The 16,024-nt window shown below is 40.5% G+C and overlaps 1 protein-coding gene across 1 annotated transcript; it reads left to right on the top strand.

Moving 5' to 3' along the window:
* The first annotated feature begins 1,463 nt into the window (after positions 1-1,463).
* On the top strand, positions 1,464-14,313 carry GATM (glycine amidinotransferase). Its single transcript, XM_054272654.1, has 9 exons — positions 1,464-1,539; positions 1,901-2,116; positions 6,286-6,481; positions 7,635-7,825; positions 9,087-9,224; positions 9,511-9,675; positions 11,393-11,456; positions 11,552-11,668; positions 13,114-14,313. Exons 1-9 carry the CDS (start codon positions 1,471-1,473, stop codon positions 13,224-13,226), a joined length of 1,269 nt encoding a protein of 422 aa, XP_054128629.1. The 5' UTR covers positions 1,464-1,470; the 3' UTR covers positions 13,227-14,313.
* Positions 14,314-16,024: the final 1,711 nt, after the last annotated feature.

Here is a 16,024-nt window from a genome sequence, read left to right as displayed (position 1 = left end):
CGTAATTATGTTACAAATGAGTCCTAACAAGCTGAGTGAGTTATGAGAAAATTCTGCAATTGTATGAAACAGGGTGATGCATACTTGGTATTATGCCAATTAAATAATTAACTTTTCTCTGAGAACCGTGTAAGTTCATGGAGAGCTCGTACTGTGTTATTTGTCCTGGGAAGGTGTAGTGTTTACCTGTGCCAAAAAGACAAACTGCTGAATGAATAATTACCTAGCAGAATAAAACACAGTTACTTGTGTATCTAAGGCATTTAAAACTGTGCCTGATTTGATGTGTTCTAAGACCATAGCTTATGTTTTAATGTATGTAACCAGCAGTGATATTTACCTTTTCCTGCTATAGAAATGTGAGCTGAGTTCACCAGCACTACCAGCAATTGTGCATGTAGAAATAATGTTAAATGTTGTGTCTGTTCAAGCCCCAGTGTAGGAGCCCTGGAGAGCAGAGCACAGGCTGGAGGAGTGTTGAGCAAGGCACTGCATGGATGATAAAGGCAGAACCAAAAATCATGTTGGAAGAAAGACACGGATTTTTTACAACTTTAAACAGAATAATTTGGCTAAGATTGATTTTTGGTATGTCTGCTTTTTACACGGCAAAGTGAAATTATTTGAAGTGAACTTATGTGCAAAGTAGAGAAAATGCAGAATAGGCTAAGTGGAATATACTAAATGTGAGTAGAGCTGGTTGCAAACATATTTCTTGTTGTAGACTGTTTCTGTTGAGATAGAGGTATTTTTGAAGATAAGTTTGTTGATTTTACCATGGAGAGCTTTTGCAGGGAAACCTACGTACTGGTCTGCTAGGAGCTAAGCAGTTTTGGTTTTTATTTTAGGATGGCTTTTCCTCATATTACAATATGGATTTTGAGAAGCCAGAATTTGAAATTGTTTGGGATATTCTTGAAACACCCCTTCAGTAATTAAAGAATTCAAATATTTTTAGGCGAATCAAAAACTCTTCAGGTTGTAGTCTAATGATCTGAATTCTTAACGTATGAAATATTGGGAATTTTTGGTAAAATTGAATTTTTCCACTGCAGGCTTAATGAAGAATATGGTGCTTGATGACTAGAAGTAACCACACGATGCACTTCAGTATACATTTTAGAGAAACATTTTTTGAAACGTGACTTTCTCCAATCCAGGCTGCTGCTGAAGAGCCCTGCGTGGAAAAGAAATCCAGGAGTGTTGGGAGAAGCCGTCGGTCAGCTCCGGGTCGGGAGCTGGGGGAGCCGAGCCGGGAGCCGGGCCGGGCCGGGCAGAGCCGGGGCAGCCGAGTCGGGAGCGGTGGAGCAGAGTCGGGGGAGCGGCGCCGGGAGCGGGGGAGCCGATCCGGCCCCGCCCGGCTCTGTGGGCGCTGCCCCCGTTCGGGGCGGGCCGTGCCGGGCCGTGCCGGGCCGGGCGCGCATAAAGCGGGGCCGGGCGGTGCCGTGCCGTCGTGTCGGGCCAGCGGCGATGCTGCGAGTGCGGTGTCTGCGCGGGGGCAGCCGGGGCGCCGAGGCAGCGCATTACATCGGCTCCAGGGTCGGTGCCGCGCGGAGCCGGGGCCGGGGATGCTCCGGGACGGGTCCCGCTCGTCCCTTCGCGGGCGCTCCGGGACGGGGCGGGAGGCTGAGGCTCACCCAGCATCCTCCCGCCCCAGTCTGCCGAGTTCTGATCTCCTTACCCTTCTCAACTGAGTGTATCTTAAATGGCAGAATTTCCTTTAAGCATCTGCTAGGCTGTGAATAAATTAGAATGGCTGTAACAAGCCGTGTTTCTGTTAATACTCCAAATAACATACACTGCTGTGGGATTATAGTGTTAAGGCATTTGTGGGCTGAGCCAGAGTTTTTTGTCTTTTGTAAGGGAAGCATAATTCTCGTTCTTTTTTTTTTATTTTAAGCTTCGAGGAGCCTTTACAGGATGGGTGCAGCGAACTTTCCAGAGCACCCAGGCAGCTGCGGCCTCGCAGAACACCTGTGCTGCCGACGACAAGGCTGCCAGCCCTGTGCCCAAGGACTGCCTTGTTTGCTCCTACAATGAATGGGACCCGCTGGAAGAGGTCATCGTGGGAAGGGCTGAAAATGCTTGTGTCCCACCTTTTTCTGTGGAGGTTAAGGTAAACAAAAAGAACTAACCTTAAATAGAAAATGTAGAATTTATATCTAAAATTTACTTAAGCTTTACAATGCCTAAGGTGTGGTGCTTACTCTTGGGAATTCTTCTTTCAAGGTAGCTGTTTACATCTGTGAAACTTTACAGCATAGCCATGTTGGTGAGGGATGTGCTTTTTTTCTTTGGACTTCCAACTGAATTACCTGTTTTAACAGAAGTCACTAGCAGAGACTACCTCTAATATGTGTAATATAGCCAAATACACACACAAACTTTTGAGGCGTTGGACTGATGAAACTTTAATTTGGCTTGAAGATAAGTAGGGTTACAATTGAAAAAAAAGCCTTGTTTTCTACTCAATAGTCTGAGCAAGATTGAGTTCTGTAGCTGTAGACCAACAGGACTCTTGTGTCAGACAGCTCTGAAGTAGTTTATTGAAACTCCTGTGTGCTACAGTAAATAATTTGTGGAAATACATAGTTCACTATTCTTTCAGGACTCTTCTGTGCTTAAAACTGCATCAGCAACCTAAATAAATCCATGATTCTTTGTTCTCTGGAATCTTGCATTTAAAACAGTAATACTGAAATAATGGGCTTGCTCCAGATTTTTGTCTTCTATACTTGTACTTTAAAGTTGCTGAGTGTGTGTGTTACCTGCATTTGTGGGCATGTTTTGGAATCTCTCATTGTTACATTACAGCACTACCTGCATGGCAGAAGGCAATCCATGGCTATCACAGCAAAATGAACTGGCACATGGCTTCTACCCAAGAGACCTTAGTAAAAAATTTCAAGGATAACCTGACAAAGTTGACTCAGTTAAAAAAAAATAAAAAATTATCTGACATTGAAAGAATGGCAAACAAAGATACTAAAAATAAGTTTAAAGCGCTGCAAATGGTTGTTTAGGGAAAGTTTGGGATCTACTTGTATAGAAGACTTCTCTTCCCTTAGCCATCTATATATATATATATATATATTTCAGAATCTGTGTTATGTTTTCCAGACTCTATAGATATCCTAGCAGCTTCAGAGAAGGAGATGAATGAGGGTTAGCATTTCTAATATAGAAGTGTATTTATGTGCATTTATGTAGTACTGACATAATGAATGTACAGAAAGAGTAAGGAAAAAAATGTCTAACATTTTACATTGTGATATTAAATGAGGAAAAATTCAGCCTCTAAGCAGTGGTCAGGGGCTTGCTTTAGCACAAAAAAAATATTTCAAGTGTTCTGACTTGCTGAAGTGCCACATGCTATACAGGTTTTACTGCTATTAAGCCATAACTGCTCACAATAGGTCAGAACTTCAATTTCTTTAACATGTGATATCAAAAGCTCCGTAAGGAATGTCAAAGGATAGGATTACCTCTGCAATTCAAATACCTATGACTTAGAGTTAAAGCAAGGTTTAAATTTGCTTTATGTCAATTGCCAAGTCCACAACAAGTAATGGAAACAGAGCGAATTTGAGATGTGGTTTCCTCTAATTTTCTCTGCTTTTGTCTTAAATATTGCTGTAGAAGCTGCAACAATAACACTGGGAGGGTGTTGCTGAATAATCCAAGCAGTATTCCAGTCCTACCTTGACATTATTATTATTAATTAATAGATACATGATTGTTTAGATCTCCATGTGGCCAAGAGGTGAGGTGTGTCCTGTTCCTGCCCCTGTGAGCAGCAAAACCAGAGCTGATGGTATCATGGGCTGTCTGCTGAGTGCATGAGGGGCACTGCTTATGAAAAATGCAGTTTAAAATGGATGAATTCAAATTTATAAGGAAAATTTGAAGCTTTGGACCTGAGACACTTCAAAAAACGTATCTCAAATTATAGCAGTGTGGTAAATACTTGTATTGAGAATGTGTTTTAAGATTGCATGTGTGTTTATTTGCTAAATATTTAAATGCAGCAAGTATGGCTGCATTCAGCACTCTTTTCTGCTTTGAGACAAGGGTTTGGTACATTCAAGTGTTTTTGCTGTGATGTGGGAATGATGTGCTTGGCATAAGAAGAAGGAAGGAAGGAATTGAATAAAGAGCCCTGCACCTCTGATGAATATTAATGAGCTGACACTTTATTGTATATCCTTTTCAGAGCTTGAAACAGGCTATGTAGATAAATAGGTCAATACAATATTTGAAAACTTGAAAAATCTTAACATTAAATAGGAAGATGTCCTGTTTGAATCAGCACTGCAATGAAAAATCCCACAACTGAGATGTATTCTGAAGCAGTTGAATCAAGCAGTTGAACTTTATAGCTTTGTATTCTGCAATGCTTTTCAGTACATTTTGTGAATAATAATGCATTTTGGGCGAGGAATGTTATTAACACAGATCCTTATATCTTGAGTAAGAAGATGAGTGTGTACATGTGTTTACTACTGAATAAGGCAAAAATAATTTTGATCTGAATTTAAGTTTTAATATTCTAAATTTATTAACTGTCTTTACTAGGTTAATGGTACATCTTGATAATGTTAATTATTTTCCATGACAAATGTTTAAAGTAAAGAGCAACGACAGGGAACAATAATACTGTTTCTTAAGGACAATATTTCCTGAACCATTATTTCTGAAAAGAAATAGTTTGTTTTAAATGTTGTCTTTTCTGTGTCCTATCCATGGCCCTTTTTGAACATTCTGAACTGACTTGTATGTCTATGACCAAAGTGGCCTGAAATGTCAACCCTGATTTGCTGTGAAATACATGTCCCAGCCATTTACCCTTTTCCCAGTTATTTGGAAGGCAGGGAATATGAGCAGTGTTACAGTGCTAACCTTTATTCTGTTCTAACTTTAAGATTACACCATCCATTAGTGCAACACAAATGTGGTTCCTCAGGTCTGAAAAAAGCAGAGAGGAGCTGCACCTCTTAGGGATTGATGATATTCACATACACCATGGCTGGCTCTGAAAATAACCAGCTTCAATCCACAGGAAGAATTTATCTCATTAGCAGAACATGTCTCCATAGGAATGCTGAGCACTTCATGTGATCTGCATGTGACTTCTGACCAGCTGGCAAGCTTGAGGTGCTCAAATTACCCAAGCCCTCACTCACAGAAAAAGAACAAATTCCCTCAGGAAGGATGGGAAGAAGCTTCAGTACTGGAGGAGCAGGATGGCCATGCTGAGGCTCTCTGTGTAAATGCTAAGGCTGAATTTTCTTTCTTCTCTGTTACCTGTATAGCATGAGGCAAATCTCCAGAAGCAGCAGAGGGAACAGCCTGGATTGTTAAAGGGGATCAGGGATGCCTTCAGAGGGATGGCCTGGCCTGCTCAGGGGCAGTGCTAGCACAAAGGAACATCATCACTCTGATTTTGGGGAACGTTGTGCTCTGGGAGGTGGTCAGGACTGCAGTGTTGGAGACAGCTCATGTTTGAAGGGCAGGTTCTTCTGCATCCCCTTGCTGTCCCTCCAGCTTGCTGTCATTCCAGAAGGGCTCCACATGCACTTGCATCTCAGCTAACTCTGACATGACAGGGGAATATCAGACACATCAAACTGAAACAGCATCATTTGTTTTGATTATATGTCTGGCTTTACTTACCCATGAGAACTGGGACATTATTTTGAATTTGTTTGTAATTTAAGAAGGCTATCACAGCATTTCAGCAGAGGATTTAGGTCTGTAAATGTTGAACATGCTTTAATCTAATCCTGGCAGGTGAATTTAGCATCTTTTGCTTTTTCTAGACTGCTGCTGCACCTGGAGTATGGCCCCTTCTGGCAAACAAAGCATATTGCCTGTACTGGGAATGGCTTTAGAATTTCTGATGTCACCATTGTGACATTACTGAAGTGAGGTTGTAAGAAGGTGACTACAGATATGTGCATTTTGCAGATGAGCTCAAGGTTGTTTTAATTAAAAACCATGTCTGATAGCCTTATTAAATAGAGAGTCTACAGTGTTTGCCATATTTGGTATGTTTGCAAAAGTGTTCTGTAATAGGGACCAAATGGCCACTTGGCAACACTGGCCACTCAATACTTACTGAAGTGTAATGTAGTCAAAATATTGCAGGAACAGATAAAATGCACACTCCAATATATCAGGATCGAGAACAAGAAACTTTAAACTTAAGAATTCCATCTTATGCATCTATTTCAGTCCAAAATAACTGGTGCTTATTCCTTGTCACTTCATGTCCTTTTGTTCTAGGCAAACACGTATGAAAAATATTGGGGATTTTACCAGAAATTTGGAGGCCAGGGTTTCCCCAAAGACCATTTAAAGAAAGCTATTGCTGAAATTGAAGAGATGTGCAATATTTTGAAGGGAGAAGGTGTTATTGTCAAGAGGCCTGATCCAATTGACTGGTCTGTGAAGTATAAAACACCTGATTTTGAGTCTACAGGTAATTGTTTTTCCATTATTGAAGGTCTTGTCTGTTTAACTCTTGTCTGAGATATTTTGGATGTTATCTAGTCTACCTACCAATCCTATGAGCAAGATTATCACCAGCACTAAGTGAGGTCAGTGACTGTTTTCTGTAGCTGACTTGGAAGATCTCCAGGGATGGAGATTTGCCACCTGATTTGGTGACTGGTTTCAGTGCTGGGTGAATTTCCGGGTGGAAGACCTTTGCCTGACACCCAGCCTGAACTTCCCACGCCAGCACCTCTTGCCAGGTTCCCTCTCTGTGTTGTCACTGCCACTGCCAAGAAGTGCTAATCTGTCATGGCCCTCAAAATGGCTGTAGAATGTTTCTGCTTTGTCCCCTACATGAAAGCCCAGTGCTCAAAGCCCCTCTGACCCTCTTGATAGCTCTTTGTTGCATCCTGGAGTTGGATCCATCTTAAACTATGGAAAACAAAACAGTTGGAGGCAATGCTTTACCAGGAAGATCCTCACAAGTGTCAGGGAAATGTGAATGTCCCTTTACCTACACACATTCCTCCACCTGTGGTTATCTGCAATGAGAACACACTGGCTCACCCAGCTTTGCATCAAGTCTAGTCCTCAGGCTTCTTTCATGTAAAATATATTTTTAATTTTTTCTAGTGGAATTCAAATTCATTGAGGAACAGATAATGTTAAGGAAAAGTCTAATGGGACTGCTTTCTGCACTAGTTCTATGTTCCATCAAATTCCTCCTCTGTGCTATTACTTTTTAAAAGGATAGTATATAAAGAAATGCTGTTCACTTGGTAAAGTCGCTGCCCATCATCACTTTTTAAAGTCATCTGGGTAATGCATAAGCCTTGGTCTAGTTAATTTTCTTTAGCCAAATTATGAAGTGGAGGCTTGATGGTGGATGGCTTTCATCTAGCTGTGAATCTGTTTTGAGTGAGGCTTTGTAGCAAAAGTTCCATATATCTTCAATGAAAAATATTACTTTGAAAAACTACTGAAGAATGTAAGGACCTGACCTTATGTGCTGGCTTCCTCACATTGCTTAGAATTATTTTTGCCATTATTTTGGATAGAAATAATAGTAAAAAGAAAGGGAAAAGTGCCTGAGCAGAAAGAGCTGAGAATTGTCTCATTAATGGCCACTTTCCTTTCAGGTATGTATGGTGCCATGCCAAGAGACATCCTGCTAGTAGTGGGAAATGAAATTATTGAAGCACCTATGGCCTGGCGTGCTCGGTTCTTTGAGTACAGGGCCTACAGACGACTAATCAAAGATTATTTCAACAGTGGTGCTAAGTGGACAACTGCCCCCAAACCCACCATGGCAGATGAACTCTATGATCAGGTACTGGTCTAACTTTCCTTCAGAACTTCAGATCTCATTATACAGAATTTTGTTGATAGTTTCAACCTGATATTTAGGATTCACAAAGCTGTGAGGGGGAATGGCACAAAACAACTCTGGAGACATTTTTTTTCCCTACAGTATGCAAACATGCTGCAGCCTTTCCAGCTGAAACTCAGTGTGTGCAGTTAGAGAACAAGGAACAGGAAGTTGTGTCTATTAAATTCCTCTGCTTTGAATTGTTTTGGTTACTGGCTGTAACTGAGCATTACTAAAGAGGAAGGAATGCTAGAAAAACATCACAGAGATTACTTTCAAGAATAAAGAGAATTCCCTGAGAATGTCCATATGTCTTGGGTGCATTGGGAAAGTGGAAAGTAATATATATTTTGTCACAGTAAAAAACCCAACTCATAATATTTATTTTGCATGATGATTGGTATTTTGAAAGTTACATAAAAGAAATAGTGAAGGATCTAAACTGTATTTACCTTCTAAATATTTTAGTGAATAGTTTTAAAAATTTTTTTCCTAATAATTTTGACTTGGACAATTTTGGTAGTTTCCTATAAGCCCCTAAATGCATCAGAACCTTGGTGACAGCATTTGCAACAAATGCAGTGAACTAGTTGTGAAATGATTGCAACTTTCTAGGAACAGTGTCATCAATGACATAAAGGAGACTTTGACAAAATTACCTTAGAGTCACCTTCAGTGTCAGAAAACTTCTAGAGCCTGTAATTATTTATATGGTATTTTCATTTGTGCTGGATTTTTACATCTCGCTTGAATTGCCTTGTTTAATTTTAAAATTATTTTTAATAATAAAGATCCATCTTCTAGCTTAAAGTTCTTCTCCATTCCAAAATGTGGAAAAGTAAGGAGTCCAGATCTGTTAGGAAATAGCTTCCAGTCCAGTATTTCTGTCAGTGTGCAGTGATTTGTTGGACTGGTATTAAACTCCAATGGTAATGAGTACTTTTGATCTGTTTCTGAAGAGCAATTAATTTCTTCATATAACTCTTGTCTCTTATCTCATGACCTATTCCTGAATGTGCTTAAAGCCTTTCACTTTTATGTCCACATTTAGATTTTCTTTTCTATTCTAATAAGAAGTAACCAAAACCACCTCCAAGGAACACACTAGCTATCAATATTAACACATTTTCCTAATTTCAAATTACTCCCCACTAGCAAATTATTTGAGAGCTTTCTTTTAACATCTCCAACCTAAAGTTGTTGTTCTCTTCTCCACAACTAGAATTATCCAATCCACTCTGTTGAAGACAGGCATAAACTGGCTGCTCAGGGAAAATTTGTAACTACTGAATTTGAGCCATGCTTTGATGCTGCTGACTTCATTAGAGCTGGAAGAGATATCTTTGTACAAAGGAGCCAGGTAAACAAAGATTTCTTTCAACAGTTTTGGTATCTCTTAGAGACTGGTGCTTTGTCTTTTAAAATTCCTGAGCAGTGTTAAAGTAAGAGAGTTGGCAAAAGAAATTGCTCTTCATAGAATGTTTGATCTACAGGATAAGACTGCCTTCCAGGTAAAGGGTTAGCTGAAGGCACAAAATTCTCTATTAAATTTGCTTTAAATATTTAATGAATAAACCTTGGACAAAGTAAACTTGGATGCAGTTTATATGCTAGCCTAGTAAAGCTTAATTTGTCCTGTTTTTCAGGTTACAAACTACATGGGTATTGAATGGATGAGGAGACACCTTGCACCAGACTACAGAGTGCATATAATATCCTTTAAGGATCCCAACCCTATGCACATTGATGCCACTTTTAATATCATTGGGCCTGGTCTTGTGCTCTCCAACCCAGACCGTCCCTGCCATCAGGTGAGTGTACAAGGGGGGGAAAATGTTGTGTGTTTAAAACCCCTCAACTGGGTTCATTCCCTGCTGGGTAATTACCGATCCACACATTCCACTGTGTGCTGCTTCCATGGTTAACTATGATGGAAGTAATCTAATTTTTAATGATGTATCAAAGCAAGCACCTGGGATATACTTCTCTGAACACTTCCACTGATACTTCTCTGAACACTTCCACTGCTTAAATATTTTAATTGTATCCTAAGAGAAATTGAAGGGCTTCTGCTGCTCAGATGAGAAATCTCCCTTTTATTTTCTATTTTGGAAGCCTCTGCTTAGGTGTTAATTGAACCAATGGCAGGAAGGTGGTAGTTGCTCAAGCATTCAGCTCTGAATACCTTCTGAAGGGTAGGGAAGAGGAGAGATGCATAAAACCTGCTACTACACTGAGAAAAATCTAATATTGCTGAGCAGCACAATGAGATCAGAAAACTTTCCAGAGAGAGAGCTCATCTCTGCTACAGTTGTGTCACTGCCCTGCAGTGCTTGAGGGTTTTTGTGAGGATCTCTGTGGTTTCAGAAGCTGTTCAAGCACAGGGAATGGCTGAGCTGACCTGAATCAGACACAGAGCTGGGTGCTGCCACTCTGGGCCATGTACAGAGCTCCTGAAAGCAGCATTGGCCTCTTCTCAGCAGGTGCTTTCAATGCCAACGGTCTGACTGAATTGCTGCCTCCTTCAGCATCCATTCTGAGAATATAATTTTAAAAACAATCTTATTTTTTCCTCCCCTTTTCCCTTCCACAGTTTTTCATAGTGTCACTTGGAACAGGATGTTCTTCTTGGTCTCCTTGTATTAAACCCATGTTCTGGGACTTTTTTCAGGGAAAACTGCTGTCTGTGTCGACAGAAAAGATAAATGCAGCTTGCTTTCACAAAAACTGGTTTGGCCGTTCTGGGTGACCGGGGAGCGGTGGGGGTGTGTGAATGGTGCCGATGAAAGGGGTTTTTTCTAGAATGGTGCCGATGAAAAGGAGCTTTTCTCTAAAATCCTGGCAGGCCGGGCTGGTTATTGAGGGCTCGGGACTGGGGCTCCACCTCGTGGTAACGCTGGAGCGCTCGCCAATACTCTGCCAACTATTCTGACAGTGAAGATGAAAAGTGTTCTGCTTGGCCAAATTATCCTTCTTTTAATTTTAACTTAATTGTGTAAATCTTAGAGACATAAATTATTCCTTGGGATGCCCTTACACTGTTCCCTTTGTTAAATGAACTGCGTAATTATTTTTCTTATAAAGCGTGAAGGAAAGGCAATTTTGTGTTATTTCTGATGGATTTGTTTTTAGAAACATCAGTGTAACTTATATTAATGGCTTTTATAATAATGTGGGAAGAAATAACACACACACACAAAATCCCAGTTGAATATGTTTGAATATGACCAATACTTTCACTTAAGATCCAAACTGTAAATGCTGCTTTTTGTCTTTAACATATCTAGCTTATATAAAACCAATAGAAATAAATGCTATTGGTATGCAAAATCTAAAAAGACTTTTAAAAAATGCTTGTATGAAAGCTGGGTTTGTAGATGAAGCTTGAATGAGGGCTAGAATAGTGAACTGAGTGCAGGGGATGTCCTGTATATTGGAGTACTCTGGGAAAATCTGGCATAGCTTGGAGGATACATAATGTGATACTCTAAGAACCCTCTTGAGAATATATTTAAATTGCTCTTCCAGATTGAGCTCTTCAAGAAAGCCGGCTGGACTGTGATTCAACCCCCAGTGCCACTCATCCCAGATGGTACAGTCACCCTTCCTTTCCCAAGGATTCCAAGAGTACTCTTAAGGGTATTAATAAGGAGGAGCACTGGTACAAGGTTTATTCTCCTGTTTTAGATCACCCTCTGTGGATGTCTTCTAAGTGGCTCTCCATGAATGTCCTAATGCTGGATGAGAAACGTGTGATGGTGGACGCCAATGAGACATCGATTCAGAAGATGTTTGAAAAGCTGGGTACGTCCTAACACACTTCTACATACATTAACAAGAAAATTATTGTGCTACCAGCCGGGGTAAATGGAGGTTTCACTCAAAGCAGACAGCACTGGAAAAAGCACTCAAACAGCTGGATTAGCAAGTAAGAATAATTCAGTGATTTTTCTCCTGAGTACTCCAGTCATAGAAATGTGGTCTTCTTTTGCCCCCTGCAGCTTGCAGTACATAAAGGTATGAGTAGCAACTAAAGTTATTGCTAGGATTTCTTTGAATGAGCTTTTTAAATGTAAATTGTCCAGTTTGAGGTCAACATCTGTTTTGCAGAGGTTGAATGCACCTATTGCTGAATGATATAGAGCTGGGAATCCATCATCGCTGAAATTCTTTCTAGTTACAAACCCATTGTACTTCAAAATGTCAAATTAAGATCACTTAACCCAGATATTTCTGCTCATTTAATGAGAATCTCAGTCCTGTGAGATGTAATTTCATGATACCATGGAATTCCTTCAGATATACAGTGACAGGAGAACTGTGTTTGAACATAAAATACAGAAGTCTTATTTTGCACAGCTGCTCAGTCTTAGGTTGTTGTATTGCATGAGCAAAGATTTGAGGATTTAAAAATACTTGAAAGTACTTAAAGAATGAAGCTATTAATGCTAATAATGAATTATCTTTCACCCTTGAACTTCACAGTCTATGTAAGTTCTAAATATTCTGACAGTTCAAAGTTCTGACTGCTCTGGTAGTCAGAAAGTTTGAAGGACTGAGATGGGTCTACTGGGAGCAAAAGTATTGCTGACCTGGGAGGTAGATTCTACTGAGCTGCTCCTGAGCTCCTGAAAGTGCTGAGAAGCAAAAAAGGCAAACTCTGTAACAGAGAAATTTTCTGATCCTTCTTTTGGGACTTTGAATTAGCTGAGCCACAGCTGAAACATCCCTCAGAGCTGAAAAGAACAGGTAGGAAACTTAACCTGGGTAGTAAGAGCCTCTTTACCCTTTCAGAGAAAAAGAGTCAGAGCTATCTACCTTGAATACTTCTTTTCTTGAGAAGCACTTAAAAGAGAACATTCAGTGTGTGAATCACAAGTGCTTACACATATTCATGAAAATGTGTCCTGATCATATATTGTAGCAGAATTTCAGTTAATTCTTCACATACTGCAAAACCTAAATTTATCTTTTTAGTACTGGCACATTATAACACATCAGACACTGGCTGTGCTCCAGGCCCTGTGTAATCCTGAGGGTATCACCAGAACAGACAAGCCAGTTATGTTCCTAGTTTGTTCTCTGCCTAGAATCTGGGGAAAACAAATTCCTAACAAACCAGTAGCAAATACCTTCCCCATTTACAGCTAGCCATGTGATCTGATAGAGCATCACCTAACGTTCTGATCAGAGCTTGCCACGTGAAGCTGATAACCCAATTTTAAGCGTGCCTTGCGTGTTTCCTGCAGGCATTTCTACAATCAAAGTGAACATTCGCCACGCCAACTCTCTGGGAGGCGGCTTCCACTGCTGGACGTGCGACATCCGCCGCCGCGGCACCCTGCAGTCCTACCTTGACTAGGAGAGAGCCCACAGCTAGCAAGGGTTCAGCTTCTGAAATAGGCATAGGAAATGAGCAAATCACTGGCACTCTTGTTAAAATGACTGCATGAGCTCTAGTGCTTGGTAAGTGGTGTCCTCATCATGGTCTGGGTAATGTTTTATTCTTAAATACCCTTCGCTTTCAGTAGGATGATTGAAACGACTTCCATCAGCAATACAGGGTTTCTGGCTGCCTTTTTGAAAGACATCCTTCATCTGTGAAGCCTTTTCACGTTGGCTTTGAATGTAAAAGCTTGACAGGATAGCTAAAAGGTCTTGTTAGAATAGCTTGGCCACTAAAACTGGATATCTACCTCTGTCTAGTTACCTTATCAAATAGGCAGCTTGAAATGTGAAACTTGAGTAAACTTTTCTTATTCCTTTTAACCACTTCATCTTTCTAATATATTCATGTCTAATGAAGTTGAAATAGATGCAACTGTATAGATCTCTTAGGGAACCAAGTAGTTTTATCATGTTTTTCATGTCTAGCCATACTGATATTGACAGAGAATCTTCAGTATGATCTAACTTTTAAGACATGTTCACTTACTTGCCATGTTCTTCTACGTTTTCTTCTGATGCATTTCATGCACCTGAGTATTTTTTATATTGCTTTTTGTATTGCTGAAATTGGGTTTTATTTAACTTTTAAGTTTACAAATGATAGCTAATAATCTGCTTGTACAGGTTTCACTCTGAGTTGTTTACATAACTTAAAAAGAGACACAAAAGAAAAACCCAACAATAACTCCCCCCCAACCTTAAGCTTCTGACATTTTACAACCCAGACTTCCTTCAGCTGTAGCAGATACAGAAATATGTATCAAACATGCCTGATGCCGTGGAGGAATTTGAGTTTTGATTCCTGAATATGTACTTTTTATGCTAATAAAGTTTTTTTGCATTCTCAATGTGTTGCCCTTCTGTTCATCTGTAAGTATGAAATATCTGGATGGATACAAAATATACATGGAGGTTTTTTCCCCCTGTAAAACTGGTAACATCTTAAACTCTTGCACAATGCAGAAAAACTTTGTAGTGTATTATTCATATACCATGTTTCTACTTCTGTTTTTCACAGAGGTGTGACTGGTGGGGGAAAGTACCACTGATATTTCTTGCCACACTGTGGAGGAATCTGCTCTTACAACACAGTGTACCCTGAAAGAAAAGATGTCAGGCAGAACATGCTCACATACAAGCTGTATGGCCATAATTTAGAGTTGGGTAGGGCTAAACAGGTCAAATATCAACAATCTAGAATGCTTTGATATATGGAAAGAGGTAATTAGGCAGCTGCCAGGACTTAATGAGGTAGAGATGGTGCCTATTTTCTCTCTAAAATCAAGGCTTTATAGACAATGGAAATTTGGAAATTTGTTTGTCTTGCTCTAACCAAGCTTGGTTTTCCATGATTACCACTGGAGCTGGGCAGCTGCATTAGAGCAGCACACACAGCAGGTCATCTCTCCCACTGCTCTGCATGCTGCAGTGCCAAAATGTCTGTGGGCCTGTGCTTGGCATAAGATACCACCAGCTATGGCTGAAACCACCAGAAACTGACTAAAAGTGGATTAATAAGACATGTGCACCCTGGGTGCCTCCATGATTTAGGAGACTATATTTTTGTATCATGTTATATGTGACACTCCGGCTTAAAAAACATTTCAGCCTTTTCCCTTTTTTTTTTTTTTTTTGTTTATCCCTTATTAATTTTTTAAAAATAATCTTAAATTGTGCACACAGTAGCAAGTCTTTCAGCTTGAACACCACCATCATGTTTCTGAAGTTGTTTGGGTTTCTTTCTGCCAGTAATACAAGTGCTTTTACCTTATCCATGGATCTCTTGACTGGTTTGGGAACAGACTTGTCTCTCTTAACATTCCAGTACTCACTTTTAGGGAGTTTTGGATGTTGACCTCATCTTTTTGGGGCATTGGATGCTGCAGTGACAAACCCAGTGTGATTAAAATTGTAGCCTTGTCCCATGTGAGGCCCTTGGAGAAAAGCATATTCTGGAAATGGCATGCAATGGGATGAGGGCTGGGTTGTTAGCAGGTTTGGGTGGGTGTGTCTATGTAGCTCTTAAGGCAACCCAGTTCCTCCTGGGCTTTCCCTACAGGGAATGAGCTGGGGAAAGGGTGCTGGGCACTGTGCCTTGGCTGCCTTGCAGCTGCTCCATGACTTCAGGAGAGCATGAACTGTTTTTGTAGTCATGCTTAACCTTCTTCTCCTCAAGTTCGGTGTCTCACCCACCCTGCTTCACGTGTTCAATCTTGCCTTCATCTTTTTGTGTTCACCACTGTGGCAGGTGAGTATCTAGCTCATTTATGTACCTATTTTAGCTCATTTGTGTACCTTACTTTGAAGTGACTATGTGCTGGTTTTGGCTGGGACATAGCTAAGTTCTTCACAGTAGCCTGGTCTTGGGATTTGTTTTGGATTTGTGCTGGAAACAGTGTTGATAACACAGGGATGTTGTAGTTATTGCTGAGCAGAGCTTTCACAGGGCCAAAGCCTTTTCTGCTTCTCACAAGTGGCTGGGAGGGGACAGAGCTGTGGCAGCTGATCCCAACTGGCCCCAGGAATATCCCAGACTATCTGGGATATCTATCTCAGCACAGAAAGCATGGGGGGAGAAGGAGGAAGAGGGTGATGTTCAGAGTGATGGTGTTTGTCTTCCCAAGTCACTGCTGGGTTTGATGGAGCCCTGCTGTCCTGAACAGCCTGCTCATGGAAAGTGGTGAACAAATCCCTTGTTTTGCCTTCCTGTGT

Source organism: Melozone crissalis, unplaced genomic scaffold, assembly GCF_028551555.1.
Source record: "Melozone crissalis strain CALT ecotype California unplaced genomic scaffold, PUWL_Pcris_2 ptg000014l_1, whole genome shotgun sequence".
NCBI lineage: Eukaryota > Metazoa > Chordata > Aves > Passeriformes > Passerellidae > Melozone > Melozone crissalis.
Note: the sequence above shows the minus strand (reverse complement) of the source record. Positions and strands in the feature narration are given on the sequence as shown.